The sequence below is a fragment of the Ascidia mentula genome, chromosome 6 (genome assembly GCF_947561715.1).
Source record: "Ascidia mentula chromosome 6, kaAscMent1.1, whole genome shotgun sequence".
Classification (NCBI taxonomy): Eukaryota; Metazoa; Chordata; class Ascidiacea; order Phlebobranchia; family Ascidiidae; genus Ascidia; species Ascidia mentula.
Genome location: NC_138571.1, coordinates 12,773,850 through 12,790,195, shown reverse-complemented (window position 1 = coordinate 12,790,195; position 16,346 = coordinate 12,773,850). Strand labels below are relative to the sequence as shown.

General features: G+C 36.7%; 2 protein-coding genes across 3 annotated transcripts; both read right to left on the bottom strand.

Annotated features, from left to right (window-relative positions):
* Positions 1 to 449: 449 nt before the first annotated feature.
* Positions 450 to 9,528, bottom strand: LOC145905818 (AN1-type zinc finger protein 5-like). Of its 2 annotated transcripts, none has more exons than XM_082993112.1 (7): positions 9,441 to 9,528; positions 5,720 to 5,866; positions 3,908 to 3,950; positions 3,248 to 3,325; positions 2,539 to 2,629; positions 1,850 to 1,958; positions 450 to 1,520 (listed from the first exon to the last, which is right to left on the bottom strand). In XM_082993112.1, the coding sequence occupies exons 1-7, from the start codon at positions 9,511 to 9,513 to the stop codon at positions 1,372 to 1,374; spliced, it is 690 nt and encodes a 229-aa protein (XP_082849238.1). In that variant the 5' UTR covers positions 9,514 to 9,528; the 3' UTR covers positions 450 to 1,371. The 2 variants fall into 2 exon arrangements, with proteins under 2 accessions (XP_082849238.1, XP_082849239.1); XM_082993113.1 differs by lacking the exon at positions 9,441 to 9,528 and adding an exon at positions 6,525 to 6,660.
* A 1,564-nt stretch (positions 9,529 to 11,092) lies between these two features.
* On the bottom strand, positions 11,093 to 14,187 carry LOC145905350 (2-amino-3-ketobutyrate coenzyme A ligase, mitochondrial-like). The gene is made up of 8 exons (XM_082992525.1): positions 13,973 to 14,187; positions 13,118 to 13,262; positions 12,807 to 12,942; positions 12,414 to 12,700; positions 12,160 to 12,242; positions 11,888 to 12,059; positions 11,580 to 11,701; positions 11,093 to 11,517 (listed from the first exon to the last, which is right to left on the bottom strand). The coding sequence occupies exons 1-8, from the start codon at positions 14,157 to 14,159 to the stop codon at positions 11,366 to 11,368; spliced, it is 1,284 nt and encodes a 427-aa protein (XP_082848651.1). The 5' UTR covers positions 14,160 to 14,187; the 3' UTR covers positions 11,093 to 11,365.
* Positions 14,188 to 16,346: the final 2,159 nt, after the last annotated feature.

Sequence of the window (16,346 nt, the reverse complement as noted above, 5' to 3'; positions counted from 1 at the left end):
ACCATGCAACTGTTCGGTAACAATGGTTGGCGACAGCTCGATGCGTTTTTTTGGTGAACGTAAAAGAAAATAAGAGATTTTGAAAAAACTACTGTTGCGTTTCTCTACCTGTCAAAACTAACAATATTATTCAAAGAATATTACACGCATTTTCAACCGGGCCAGGATTTTCGGGTTTGAAGAAATTCGTAACCGAATTCTCCAGTCCACATTTGCGTCGCAATTTGATTTTCTGCATACGCTGACGGAGCCTTGTTAAATGACAACTGCTCAAAACTTATCTAATTTCTGGTACGTAGTGAAGATCAGCAAAAAATTACAGAATCAGATTGGGTAATTTAAATCCCCACATACCAGAAACCGTAAAAATCTTAGTTAAATATTGCCCTAATTGTTGCTGTAATTGAAAAGTTGACTGGGATACTATCTTCAACTGGACAAGAACACAGAGGACGCCTTTTGTTCTACACGTATTGTATTCAGCATCTCCATACACACGCTCGCTGTACATGCAATTATGATGTCACAAGTGACGCGGCTTTACGTCACGCGGGTCGACGGGTCGAAACGCGCCGTATGTTTTCTGTACTTGTGTGTTTCGAACCGCGGGTGCAGTGGAACATTAAGGGGCGGATGCTATCTTGGATTAATTTTGATTGGTTTCCGGGTAATCAAGGTACGGAATACGTGCTTTTGGGGTGGCGGGGCCTGTACATATAGAAACGAAGAAGGAGACGAACGAACAATAACAAACACGCTATGCAGAATAAAATCATTATCCTAGCCCAAAAGGCGGGGGACGCGACCATGCAAAGAAAAGGAAGCATATTTCAGCCGTACAACGAAAGAAAAAAGGGGACCATTCAGTTTAAGGGACGTTGACACGGTCCGTTCTAAGCCCAACCACCCTATCGGCACACCAGGCAAACAAAACGACGACATAGAAATCAAAATTAAACAGCTAAAAACGGACAGGGGTGCGGGGAAAGTCCACCTGCGCGCTGGGCCAGCTAACCGGCCTCTTATAAGACACTAAAAATAAATAACGGTAAGTACTGGTTAGCGACCATCTTGCAGGTGCCGGTGTTGTTTTTTTCGCAACTCCCTCATAATACGCGCTGTGCGTTTTTGCGAGCCGAAAAAATTCAGAATCATATCGTAAGCATCGAAGACAACAGGGTATAACAATAATGATAATACATGCGCGAGGTTTATTATTCGCGTTCATTTTCTATCGGGCGTAAAAAAAGCCACGCGCACCCGTGCGAAAGCCCGAAAAATCATGAAGAGGGGGGTTAAGAAGACAAAATAAGAAGGGTAAGGGTTTTTTACGGGGGCGCGTGTAAAAATTAGGGAGTTTTTTTCCTTTGTTTAGATTTTGTTAATTTTTTCGCCGACTATGACCGGGTTTTCTTTTCGGATTTTGGCTTGGCCGTCGGCCTTGTAGTCGAACTCGCATTGGTGTTGGTCAGAGTATCGGTGGAGGCCGCAGAAAACCTTCCCGCAACGGCAGTTGAACCCTGTTAAAACCGGAAAATCACTGATCAGTCAAACTAGGAATTGCACTTTTTGCGTTGGATAAAAACTTTTTTAATGGTCGAGCAAATGCCATTTCGAGGATTGAATAAACAGATTGGAAACATCAAAAACACTAATATTAATTAAAAGCCAAAGAGCATCAATTATTGCTTTACATGTTTGGTTAACATGAAAAGATGGAAGCAAATAGGTTGTTTCAATTGCCAGCTAATTCAATAGCATCTATTTTTTTTCAATTTTCTTCTACTGCTTGAAACCGAAACAGTATATCTTATGGCAAAATTAAATTTAACTGATGAAAAATTCATACCAGTTAGGCCGAGCCTCTTTCTGCAAGAAGCACAGCGGTTTTTCTTGGGTTTTGATGGTGAGGCTTGGCTATCATCTAGCGAGGTACCCGCTTCGTCAAAGCTGGAATTCTGTACAATAAAATAAGCATGAAACTGTTGCTCCCGTGTTGAACAAAAAACAAGCCAAGTACGCAAAACTTTTTAAACATATACCAGGGACAGTTAACTTCCCTGTGAAGGGGGTTTTAAAGGGGAAGTTTTTAGGTTAGCATGTGACAGTGTTCATTCACCTTTTTTGCTGTACACTGGAATGTTATGTAAGTTGACAAAACCCCAATGCATCACTACCGTTATGTAAAAACTTGCATAACTTTACAACAAAAGTTTTTGCTTAGAACTAACTGATAATTCATGGGAATTCTGTATGGGAACATCAGGTTATGTGAAAAATAACTAGAAATTGATTACCTATGTAAGCATTAAATCACGGCCAACAGGTAGGAAGCAATGGTTAACATGCCTCTAAAACAAGTTTTACATAACCACAAGGACGCGGCAAACTTGCACCACATACTGTATTATGCAAGTTACAAGTTACCATAAAGTTCTACAGCCCAAACATACTGGTGACTACATATACATATAAAACACCACTATAATATAAAAAAAACAAAAAACAGATGAGGATTGTAGCGGGAAGTGGTCTTACCTTTGGTGAAGGGGATGTAAGGGATATATTGGGATTTGTAGCAGATGGAATGGCAATGGGCGAACTCATCGGTTTGCTGCCCTTGATCGGGCTGCAATAAAATTGAGGGTAAGCAAATGAACTACTATTTGATAGGATAGATTAGAAACGAGGTTGCTTGGCTACGAAATGCCCCTAACAAGATAACTTATTTTTACAGGTGGGTTTGTTAAAGTTTTCAGAATATTGACTAACAGAAAATAACACATCTGAAAGAAACCTATCATTCCTGTTGAGAAGTATAGGATCCATATTGGTTATTGAACCAAAAAAGTTTACCTTTTTATTACTTTATGATGCGCGTAATAACAAAATTTTATAGCCGTGATTTTCTTTTTTAGTGTGAGAGCCCAATGTGAAACCATGTATCAGAAAGTTCAAACGAAGACTCAGAAAAACAACACTAGTTTAAAATAAAACCTTAGAGAGTTTCAAAAAGATGCAACAAAATTACACAGAGCAATTTAAAGTGAAAGCAATTTTTGTCTGTTCCATTTAAAAGGGCATTGATTTTTTTACCATAATGATTGAGCCACAAAAATGATGCTTTTAGGGCTTTGGTTAAGGTAACTGGTTTATAGCATAGGTTAGGTGATGAATAGGGCATAAAGTTCTTGGTTTGGCAATAGTGAACTTAACTGTAGTGTGTCATGCAATTAGGTGGTGTTACCTGATCGAGGTTACTGGGATATCACTTGTTGCAAGGGAAGCCATTGAGTTGGCCACTTCATTTCTGCTTGTCACGGGGCTATTAAAGAAGAGAAAATACTTTACAAAACTCGTTATTTGGAATTAAGGTAACAAAAAACTAGCTTATCAAAAACATGTAAGAACAGACTTGCAGGAAACATTCTGCATTTTTAGTCTCAACTTTAAATAAAAAATAAGTGTGAAGTGCAGGGTTGGTAAAAAATTGCAGACTTGAAAACAACAAAACTACAGGCAGCACTGTGAAATCAAGCTGTACAGAAGGATTTATTGACAATCAATATTGTTTCACATACTGAATGCAAAAAGCCTTCGAAGGCAGAATTTCTGGTCAATACTTCTGAGTCCATGGCTGTCTGGATTGGGGATTGACCCCAATACTAGCAATCCAGTTACAGTTAGTCTGTTTGCAGACTTTGTCATAACAACAGTGGCACATTTGCTGGCCAACTGTTATGCCTATAGTGTGACATGTGACACCTCTGGCATTGCACAGTTACTTTGTTTGTCAATGGCATGTAACCGGAAAAAGTTTCGCCTTAAAAACACAATTACAGCGTATTGCACTGTTAATGAATGGATAATGCTGGGAGTGGGAACTGTGTACAAACTAAAAGCCTACCTGGTTGACATTTCTACAGGTTTGCTTGCGACGTGGGTGATGCCTGTAAAAACAGAAGTATATACAATTTACAAATTAGCATACATATGGAGATTGAGGTATTTACTAAACAGAAGAACTACTTGCATAAAGATGTGGCACACAAAACGAAATTGTTTTTAGTTCAAAACATCTCTTACTGTAGGACCAACTGAGATCTGTTTCTTTTGAGACATGATGTTTTCTTAACACAGATGGAAAGAAAATACAGCAGCTAATATTCAACCTTTGCTTTTTAAAACCTGATGTTTTTACACTTTATAATCACACACAGACAATGATAATCTAAACATTAACTACTTGAATCATGAAATTATTCACATGATCAGCATTCATAAAAGTGGATGAATAACATTTTGATTTTTCCGTTCATTTCATGTTAAACAAACTATAGTTTATGTTGCACTTTATTTTCTTGATAATTAATTCATAAAAAAAACGTTTAAAACTTGGACTGAATGTGCCCAACAACAAGCAACAAAAAAATCCTTAACATTGACAAATATTGTTCAGAAAAAAAAGGAATTAAATGGTCTCAGTGGGTAAGATAAGTTTCGACTGTACATAAAACAGATCTTTAAACTGGAACCAAAGAAAGTCAATGACAGGCATTTACATCAGCTGCCAGGCACGCATGCACATATTTGCTGAATAAACAAACTGTACCAGTACTGCCCGGAGGACCTTGCTATCACCCAGCACTGCAGTGCTAGCAGTAAATTACAGTGTTTACCAGTTAAATAATTTATCATGGTAGCACAGAGTACTGCCTGGGGCACAGGCTGTCCACTCCAGTATGTTGCACCACTTCTTGTGTGAAGTGCCACCCAGTTATGTCCTATGTGTAAAACGTCTTTCTCAATTTTACGAAAAAAGAATTAGGAAAACCAAGTAACCTGCTCATAAGCCATTGCTCACAAATTACTTGGCATTACCTTGGACATTGTTAAAAACCCACAAAAAGTGGCAAAGATGGTATCAGTGTCTGAAGTCGGCAAATTACACCACAGGTATTTACATCCACTTTTGAGTAACGACAAGCACAGCATGCTATAATAACGCTAAGTCAGTTTCGAGGCAAGTGCTTAATTGTGGCTAATTGAGGTTTGAAATTTGCAAAATAATAGCTAAATGACACTGTTATAAACAATCAAGAGTCAATTTGTATCACCAAAAAAGCACATTTACACAGAAACAAACAACTGTAACCTGGCAACAAAGTTACTAGGTATAAGCAATGGAGCCAATGATATTTTTTAAAGTTAACTGCATAAAGGACACTGTTTGGAGCTGATAGGTCTCTTCAGTGCAGCTTTGGTGTGACTTTCAATAATGTTGCTAGTTAAATAGCCAAGTTACGAATTGCTACAGCTGTGAACAAGGAAGTGAATTTCTGGCAATATTTAGATAACTGCATTCAAAATACCCAAGCTCGAACAAAAATCATGAAAAATGGTTATTGAGGATAGCACATGAGTCACTGCAACATTTCACCATCAGTCATGTAATGGCAAGTTTATATTATTCAAATGAAGAGCTACTTAAACAGAAAAGTCTGCTTCGCCAAAGGAATTTCTAAAAAATTTGTCAACAAGCAGCAATTTCAATGTGTTTGATATTTAACGCTGATATTTATGTTTAAAAAGAAACAAATGAATGCGCGTGAATACGAACAAACACATCACATCAAAAACCTGTTAAAATCATGAAAAGATGATTATTTTTCCACACAAGTCAATGTTAACATTATACACAACTTCAGGCAGTTTGTACCTGGTGATTTTCGTCCAGAATTATTCTTTTTCTGTACTGTGTCTTTATAACAAATAGAACACATTCCATCGGTTTTGGGGTTTCCAAAAAATCCACAGCCGTTTCTGCATCGCTGTGCTTGACTTGACTGACTTGGACCTTCCATTTCTGCACAAACATAAGAGTGTCACAATCTATTATATGTTTGAAAATGTCAGAATCGGACTAGACAGTAAGTGACAACCTTCCAAAATTTGTTGGGTGGTATTGATGTGTGACGTTTAAAGCAAACCTTATGCATACCACAATTTGTAAGATAAACAAATATGCAGAAATTTGATTCAAATGACAAAAAAATTATCATACAACACAACAATTTAAAGTATACATTACAAGATTGGGACATTTGATTCTATCCACAAAAGAGGAACAAACAGTTTAAACAAATTAAAAACTTCAAGTTATTTAATATGTGTAACCACACTTAAATGCCATTTTAGGCAAAAAAGACAATTTTGTCACATATAATTCTATTAAAACATTTCCGTGTACGAAGTACATAATACAGTTTTCAGTTCGGTATTTCACAGCAATAAAAATATCCCTGATTATTACTGAACACTACAAACCGCCCAAAATATAGTTTTTTTAATTGATTTATATAAATGTAAACTATCAATCAAAATACATCTATACACCCAATATTCTTCTTTGATGATTATTTAACATATATTATGGTTAGTTGATGGAATACAAAACCAGCAAAACAAGAAATAACTTTCAAATCACATATACCTAAAAGTCGAGAGAAACACATTTTACAAACCTTTATTGTTGACCAGCAAGTCCCAAGGAATTCAGGTGGCAATGATAAACAAAACAATAAATTGCAGAAACAAAACCTGTCTATTTGTACGCTACACAAAGTGTCTCTAACTGTTCTGTACAGAATACACAGATAATAATTTAAACAAGGTATATACCAAATCGAAATATTACGAACTGAATGGCTGACCCAGCGGGGTGATTATTTGGTGTAGACCTGTTTAAAAGCTTACTGGTCCCATAAAAATTTATCAATAATAATTCACATCACAGCAAATTAAATTAAATTGTATGCAAAAATGAATTCAGGTAAAATGGTTACACAATATGCACTGTTTGGTAACTATAGCAATTTTGTAACAGGGTTTGTAACCATTTTTTGCGTTTTTTATATTTTTTTTACCAAGTATTAACTATAGTAAATACATAAATAATTACAAAGACAAAATAAATCATTGTTTTTAGTATTTTAAACTGATTTTGAAGTTATACGATTTTGAAGCAAATTTGCAACACTAAAGAAAATTGGAAACCTTGCTCACTGGACTGCTTTAAGTTATTTTTTTACAGAACACCAATAAGCATTATTAACGTAATCAGGAGTATGAAAACCGGCACAAACTTTGGAGAGAATCGAACAAATATTTTTTAAAAAATTTAAGCTGTTGATAATTTGTTGTTCGTTTTATAGTTTAAAGTATCAAAAGACAGTATTTACCACCCACATATACACTATGATTACTTGAGGCCAAGGGAACAGTTACTAAAAACTGTCGGCTTGATGCACAGTCAACATGTATCATTAAAATAACATGTATAAAAAATAAAACACAACTTTACATAAGGCTTTTGCCAAACAACACACAATTTTAATAGCATCGGTTAGGATGTCAGTTAAAAAATAAGTCAAAATGTTTGATCAACAAATTAGTTAACTCAAAGATTTTTTTGTTAACATAATCATACAAATGCAGGCAAAATCTTTGTTACAAGACAGCTGACAACAACTAAAGGGAATAAGTATAATGACATTGAAGATGACAAATTCCAAAGAAATATATTACATCAACAAATAACAAGTATTATCATGTAGACAAACTAGTATGTTGAAGGCAACAATCTTACTACAGAATCAATGACCAACCTAAATTTTGTTCTTGTTACATAACTGACTTGCCAGTACGAGGCTTTCGCTTAGGAAACTACAACTACTGATAAAAATCCTGCCTAAAAGAGATATAGGCCTATAACAACTTACAATTTGAGTCTCACAAATATACACACTGATGACAATAAGTTACAGAAGTTCACATACCCATAATACAGACATTTTTTAGACAAACTTCCTCAATATTGTTAAAAGGCCGAATCCTTTGTCAAAAACACAACAAACCAAACTGAAAAAGTAACTCAGTACTGCAAAGGCAGCCGTTTTCGCAGTTAAAACTAATTTCTTTGCGAAACGCCGGTAGAATCGGACTTCTTGCTGACAATTTCTTTGTTTCAAGAAACCCAGCCTACCCGTCGCTGTGTCCCGTGACGTCACAATGCGTCCCGAAGCGTCACACAGTGTCAATTTATCACTATTCATTTCGCCGCAAGTAATTGAGAATCGATGTCGCCGGATGACTGTTTAGCACTAAACTGACCCTTCATTTTGCTAAGAAGGCGTTTGCAAACCCTAGTGTGCACTTAAAACAACCTAAATTCTTGAAAGGCTACCTTTATTTCATGTTAGTAAGGAAATAACTTAGTTGGACTTTTAGTGTCAGAGTCGTCACGCATGGTTTGGCGCAAAGTTACGTCACGTTCGACGGGAGCGTCACGGCACGTTCTCCTCACTTTAATGTTGACGTAGGCGATACCACTGTCGTAGTTGCTGCGAGTCATGTGCCACTGAGTAATGGCGTTCGAAGAAAAGGCCATTTGTGATGCAATTATATGAGTTCCTGGTCGCAGTTTAGTTTTGATGACGAAGCAAAAGCTGTTATTAGACATCACACGTCATAATCGCCTGTAACTTTACTAACCTCCCAACCAATACTCACTCAGTGTTTTCACATTCACTTCATTTGAGACTCACGTGAAAACAATCAGCAACTTATAAGCTAGCATACAGCAAAAATACTTGGCTTACAGCACAGTTTTGTCGAAAATGACATGAAAAATACTGTTCCTATTCCAGCCATGATAATTATTTTGGCCACTGTACAAAGTACAAGCCAACACAGTATGGCACGAATTCGACCTTCAAATGTGTTGCCGCGATACTGCTTTGTTCTGACACGTTTTTCTGTGATATAAATCTGTTGAAAATTACCATACATCACGACAATGTGGTAATCGCAGATGACTGAACCATTATCGCATAAATATTTTGTAAGTTTGCCTCAATTTTCTGTACATTGTTTGTTCAGCTCACTTGAATTATCGATTTTGTTTAGTCCTTGTATGGATACCGCAGTAACAAGTGTATATTGCTTTACTAAAGCACTGTTTCTACAAAGTCTGATTGCAACTTGGACTTGTTTAAAGTCACATTGCTGCCAATAACTCTATTGGCCCTGAACACTCTGTCCTATTAAAGCTCGCGATTTTATCTGTTGGCTGTGAAACAGACGTTGACCGCTGACAGACTAATCTACACACTCCTTTGCCAGTCCAAGCGCAAACCATAATCCAGAAACGATTTAGCACAGGGGAGTCAGCTGAAGGTGATAATACATCATTTACCACTTCACGGAACGATCTCATACTGCTCTTTGGCGCAACAATTACACACCAACGCCCTTCGGGGAGAACGTTAACGCCAAGCTGTAAAATACGATAGCGACCCGCACGGCGAATACGCGCAACGACAGGTTGCTTAGAATACTTTATTGCAAGAGCTTTGCTCTGAAATAGCGTATGTCCAAACCTTCCGCTAAATTCTCCCGCGAGCGCTTCGCGTCATCTGTGACGTCATTTTCGTCTGAGGATGATCGCTTCATTGCGCAGTTTGTCGCGCCATCAATCTGCGTGAATACACAGAGCAATATCGTTAATATAAAATATAGTTCCTTTGTTTAAATCTACCACGCACTTGTTACTGACATCAACGTGACGTTTTTAGAAAGTCTGTAATTTTGCTTCTGATGAGAGAAATTCAGCCACTATTGTGCAAGAAAATGTAATACCGGTATTTGTATAAAAATGTTGGAATTAAATAATCATACTTAAATATCTTGCCAATATTACTAAGGCGCAATTTTGTTCGTTGATTGCGTTGTTTTGATAAGTAAAATAGTTATCAAACGAAATGCTACCGCAAGAGCACAAAGGGACCAATTTGACTTTCAACACAAAGTTGGTTTCTAGCCAACGGAAATACAACAGTTGGCCCAACTGCTACCCCAGCAGGTCGCATTACACTTTCACTTAAAAACTATAAAAAACTTCTGCGCAGCGCCTCCTGTGAACGCATGTCAAGCTAGCCCGGAGGTGAAGATTTTAGGAGGTGCAACCTTCCGACATAGCACTTTGGCTGGCCATTTTGACCCTTAAAAGAGTCGATGAAACCAACACCATAAAGATATCGCATCTTCTCTTTGTACACAGCAGACTTTCTCAGCATGGGTTTACATAAGAGCTACCACTGATTAGTAGAGGGTTTAATAATTTCTAGTTTTAACCAAAAACGGTAACTAACGCCGGCTTGCTTTTTCTAAAAAAGGCGATTTTTAGCAATTGCGCTACGTTTTCGATCGATAAATTTTAAACTGACCATTGGTTTCATCAACTTAATCTAATGTACAGTTCTGTTGACCCCAACACATTGACGTATATATTGTCACGATACTGCTCTATAACCAAAACCACACACAGCTTACCTTTCAGAAAATCGGTATAACTTGTCTTCAAAGGAACACATTTGAAACACATGTTACAGCCATCCAATTCTCAAAATGTGCGTTGAATTCAACGTGCTAGGTAGTATGTGTTAAAACTCCATTGTGACGTAATAAGAAAGATCTACATACGCATTGCTGGTCATTTGACGAACTTGCGTCACTTTAAAATTTTATCATTGCGTCAATTTTGTTACAACGCGCAATACCTGTAGCGTTAATTTTGTTGCAACGCATATTAATTGGTACTTGACTATGCAATATCACCAATAATTCCCTGTACTTTTGGTGAAGTAAATGTATTTACGTGGGTAAAGCTGTTTTTGTTGTAAATTTTGTCAGGAATAAATTGTTGAAAAGGTATTGTTGCGACAGGTTTATCACGCTTTGACTGCAAGGGCGCTTTTTAAACTAATGATATTGGATTATTCGGAATACGTTTTCGAATATTTGAAATACGGTGACATTATTTTGACTTCTTGCAAAGCGATACAAACTCCAGCTAGTTCATGGATGTTTTTTTTTCAAAAGTAATGGGTTTCTATATAATTTAATTAATCTTATAAATGCAATTTACTTTCAGACAAAGTGGCTTGCTGCACTGTATTGTAAAATGATAAAATAGAAGTTTAACAGTTGTTAACAAAAGCAGTGAATTTGTAAAGGTAACATTTCATGCAAGGTCAACTTTTATCTGCTTATCTGATAATACGTTAATTTTTTTTGCAAAAAATGATTCTTGTGTTTATTAATGCAATGAAAAGGGACAATGATTCACAAAAAGTAAGTGCTAGGAACAACACATAACCAAATGCAACTTTTTGGAGTAAAAGAAATAGATAAGTGCAGAAAAATGTTTTTAAAATGGAATAAAAGTAATACTACAATATTTTGCTTCGAGCAGTAAAGTGAACATCAGACTTTATAAACTGATTTTGCAGTTAACAAAAAAACTTTATGATATGAATTTGTGTTTCTTTCCAACTTCTATAAATGCATCAACAGCCTTGTCAACATCTTCCATGGAGTGACCCGCTGAAATTTGTACCCGAATTCTGGACTTGCCAAGTGGGACCACAGGGTAGCTAAACCCAATTACGTAAATTCCTGCACGTAAAGGTAACCATTGGTAAACAGCAACAACTTGTGCTTTAATTTAAATTTTTTACCCATGTTCAACAAGTCATTTGACATATCAGCAGCAAGTTTGGCATCACCCAGCATTACAGGACATATTGGGTGGTTGTCACCTGATATTTTAAATCCTGCCTGAGTCATGCGTCCACGGAACCTAAGATACAGTAACCATTAAAAAAAAATCTAAAATTTGTGTCTTAAACATCGAATTAAGGCCAAGTGTTAATTTTAAAATTTTCTAAAAAATACCAAACATTCAAAAGGGCGAAGCATAATCAATCTTTATTATGCTTTGCCTATTTTAGTGACCTGTGATTTTTTATATATTTTGATATAATACCTTTCTGTTTTATCCTTAATCTCTTGTGCAAGAGGGCTTCCATCCATTAAAATATCAAACACTTTTGTTGCACAAGCAACAACTGCAGGCGGTAAACTATTTGAGAATAGGTACGGCCTTGAACGGTTCCTAAGCAGTTCTATAATTGGTTTTGGGCCTGTTGTGTATCCACCTGTAAGCAAATGTATATTAAATTGGCTTTTCCGACAAGAAATTTTGCAAGGGTAAGTGAATTTATACTGCACTACTCAATGCTTCCTAAATATTTATACCAGCTGCTCCACCAAGGGCCTTTCCAAGAGTAGAGTTGATTAATGCGACTTTGTCTTCGACACCTAGTAGTTCATCTGTTCCTCTAAACACAGTGAATGAATAGTAAGTTGTAGTTATTGACTTGATTATTAAGAGAATCCAAATCAAAAACCGTCTTAGGGACAAAATTAATGTTTTAGAAGGAAACATACCCTTCTAATAAACAGATGACATTTTTAATAAAATATGTGATAAGAAAGAAAGAAGCACTGACCTGCCAGTTTTGCCAAGAAATCCTGTAGCGTGGCATTCATCTATGAACACTAAAGCATCATATTTCTCTGCCAAATTGCATATTTCCACCAATGGAGCAACATCACCATCCATCGAAAAAACACCATCAGTTGCAATTAGACGATGTCTGCATTTCTGTGCATCTTTTAATTTTTGTTCAAGGTCAGCCATGTCAAGGTGCTTGTATCTGTACTTGTTTGCCTTGCAAAGACGAATGCCATCGATAATGGAGGCATGATTTAGCTCATCAGATAAAACTGCGTCTTCCTGAAAAATCATAATTCAACTGTGACAAAAATTTAAAACAAAGAATTATTAGAAATGAATCAAACAGTGATATTCCATTTAATTTGCTTCACTAATCAGATTTAACCTGAGACAGAAGAGTTTCAAAAATCCCAGCATTGGCATCAAAACAGCTGGCATATAAAATTGAGTCTTCTCTGCCGTGGAATTGGGAAATCCTAGCCTCAAGATCTTTGTGGATGGTTTGGGTTCCACAGATAAATCTGTGAAAATTCATTTATGTTAATTAGGTATAAAAACAGGCACAATTTTCAAAAAATATTTTAACACCTAGAGATCCCAAGAGATAAAAAATGTTTCATTAGACCTAATTGTGTACACTGCTGTTAACTTTGTTGTTATTTTCAAACAAAATAAAAACAAATTTGTTTTTCTCACCGAACAGAGCTTAATCCAGCACCATATTCATCTAAGCATTTTTTACCAGCAGCCACAACATCAGGATGACTTGAAAGGCCAAGATAATTATTGGCACAAAAATTAATTATATCAGAATCTGTATTTTCTATTTTAATATGGGTATCTATAAAAGAAAACATATGTACATTAAAGAAAACTTTTTTCAATATTTTTTTATGCACCTACACCATTTTAAGCACCATAATTCATTTCTGATTACTACACCATTTTCATTATTTTTTATTTACAAAAAAATTTTATTTTTACAATATAGTTTAGCAGACGAGTGGCAATTGAATTATTGGGATAAATTAATGTGGACCTCACAGAAAAATTTGCATACGGTAAATCACAAATGGTTACCTAGAGCAGTGCTTCCCAACCTTTTTTAGTTCGCGACCCACTTTTAATGCAAGTTTTTTATTGTTTATTGTGCGACCCTGACCAAAACGATGTTATGTAATGATAATGCAATAATTTCATGATCTAATAGAACACTGTAACACTAAGAAATGCTTCGCGACCCACTGGTTGGGAAGCACTGCTCTAGAGGGTGCAGTTAATGACCAAAACTCATTGCAACGCATTAAAGGTTATTTTTATCCCTGGAAGGGTATAACCATGGCCGTCAGTCCATTTGACCCCAGGTTGTATAAAATGTTTTTTTCTTGCAGAAAAAGCATTTATCTTTTTCAAAACACTACTCTTGAAATCAAGCAGTAGAGTATGAAATCATGTAGATCTAACAAAACTATGCATTTTCCCACCCATGTGAGTAAAACAATAACAGGCCTACAATATTCAACTTGATTTGCTTTCAAAAAACGGACAAACCTTGCTTTGTGGTGATTACGCGCTCATATTTGTACAATCCGGCTTCTTTGATCGCTTCAACCTCGGATTTTACGTGGCTCAGCACCTTATCCAGACTGGCATTCGACGCAGAAGGAGTTGCAGAAAAGCAGCGGCTATGTACGAATCCACGACGAAATAAGTTTTGCAGCAACTTTTGAGATATCATTATGCTTGTGTAACCCTGAACCTGCAAGATATCTGTTTACTATTAGGTCTGTATTTGACTTCGCTTTAAATTGCTTCGTTCTTAAAACACCTGCAAAGGCAATAACTGCGGGTACTTTTAGTTCAGTATATAAATCTATCAATAACCGTCAGGCACCGTAGCAAATGCCACCGCACATATTTCGCTCGAGGCTAAACGTATTGAGTGCTCCGGGGTTTAAATGTCTTGGACGCTGTTTTGACAAAAGATAGCTAGGCTTTCACTGAGGACAAAACCGCGCCGGCGCGCCAAGCTGTAATTCCGCGCCTCCCGTTACCTGGACACGCCCATTTACTCTGACCAATCAGCATTTGAGATAACATAGTCGTCAGTTCATCATTTTATTATAGCTTGTTTTTGCAAAGAACTACACATATTGTAAATTTAATGTCTTGCTGCTGAAGACGTTTCGTTGTACGCTTCGAGTAACGCCGGAAATTCTGTCACACACGCATAGTGACGCATGTTTTTTGCGTTTTGCTTTTGCACAAAACTGAAAATGTTCGTGCAAGGCTATCTTTTAATCGCAGTCTCTGCAATAAGTGCTAGAAATTGCAACCCATTAAACCTGCTACTTAGAAAAAGCCTTTTCTAAAGCTTAAGTATACAAGTAAAGCCTTAATAGTGAAACCTACAGTACTTTTTCTTATTAAAAGGATTTTCCACCAAAGATACACATGAAAATTTCACCACATTTTTACCTACGAAGCAACCAGTAGCAAAGGCGAGCAAGCTTTACTAACGACAACTTCCTTTAACGTACTGAACATTACATATAGTCAGAGGTACGTCACTGCGTGTAAACAAATGATGAGTAAGCGGTGGCCACAGTGGCTTGCAATTTTTACACTGGACTGCCCTGTGTCACATTTTTTATAACAATTAGGCGACACTACCTTTTAACTGAATTTTTTGTGGCAGTTTCTTCTAATAGTTAATCAACAGCTGGCAAGACTCAAAGAATAATTATTTCTCAAACGTTTGTTTGTTATTTTGCTGAAACTTAGCAGTAGACTATACATTTGCTAGTAGCCAAACCGTTGACAAGATCCAGCAACTTTGTTTTCACCGAGAAAGCGCATCTCCATTCAACGACACAATGTCGAGTTGTCGCGAATCATTGTTACGTCATCTTATTGTCTGCGGGCGGATCAAAAGATGGGCTTTGTTACACGTGATAGCAATTTTGAACGGAGAAGTTAAATTTATGCTGTAGTATGGTATCTACAAAATAATATTTGCGTTTTAATGGTGGTTGTTGCATCGCCACTTGTATGATGTGTGTGTGTTTTCTATGTTGTGATAGTTTGACGTCATCTCAATGTGCCGTTGTTGCGTCACACGAACATTTGTCTTAGTGGAACACCGCTGCCTGCCACTGCTGTCTACTTGTTATGATCTGCCAGTGCTGCTGACCTATTGTAAATTTATATTCTATTTGAATGAGCCTATTGCATAAGGATAATTCAAGTGCCATTGTTTTCCGCTGACTGGTTGATCTGAAACCTCCCGAAATTTGTGACTCTGCCATGGTGCTATAATTCGGTAAGCAGAATTTGCTTATTTCTCTGTGTATGCTTTTTGGTCGCTAATTCTACAACTGTTTATGTAGAAACCGCAGCTCCTTCAAAATAAAGCGGATTTGTTCGTTTTCTCGGAAGTGGGTTGCGCGTTGCGACTATTGTGGAAAAACCCCTGTTGCAGTGTCCGGGCGCAGGAGTCACGCTCACCCGCACTGCCGAGGGCAGCGTAACAGTGGTATTGAGTTTAACCATTACGAAAACTAGTTTTTTGTTTAAACATCGACCACAGAATACAAGCTCCTCTTTTGCATGCCATATTCCGAAATTGGGTAATTTTTCAAACTTCTGTTGTAAATCTACAAACTTAACCACGTCCAATGTTTTTTCATCACAACTACCTTTATTTTGACACTTTTTATTACGATAAATTTGTTCCTAATTGCTTAATCATCAACAATAACTGGTTTACCCAGCTTTTTGAAAACAATCAAAGTTGGAACAATAAGAAGACAATAGGTAATTGTCAAAACTAATTCATTGTTATTTCCTCTGTATTAAGATGTTGTTTTAGTATTTGACAAAACACACTTGTTGACGCCGGGCTGCACAATTTTGGTACTCGTAA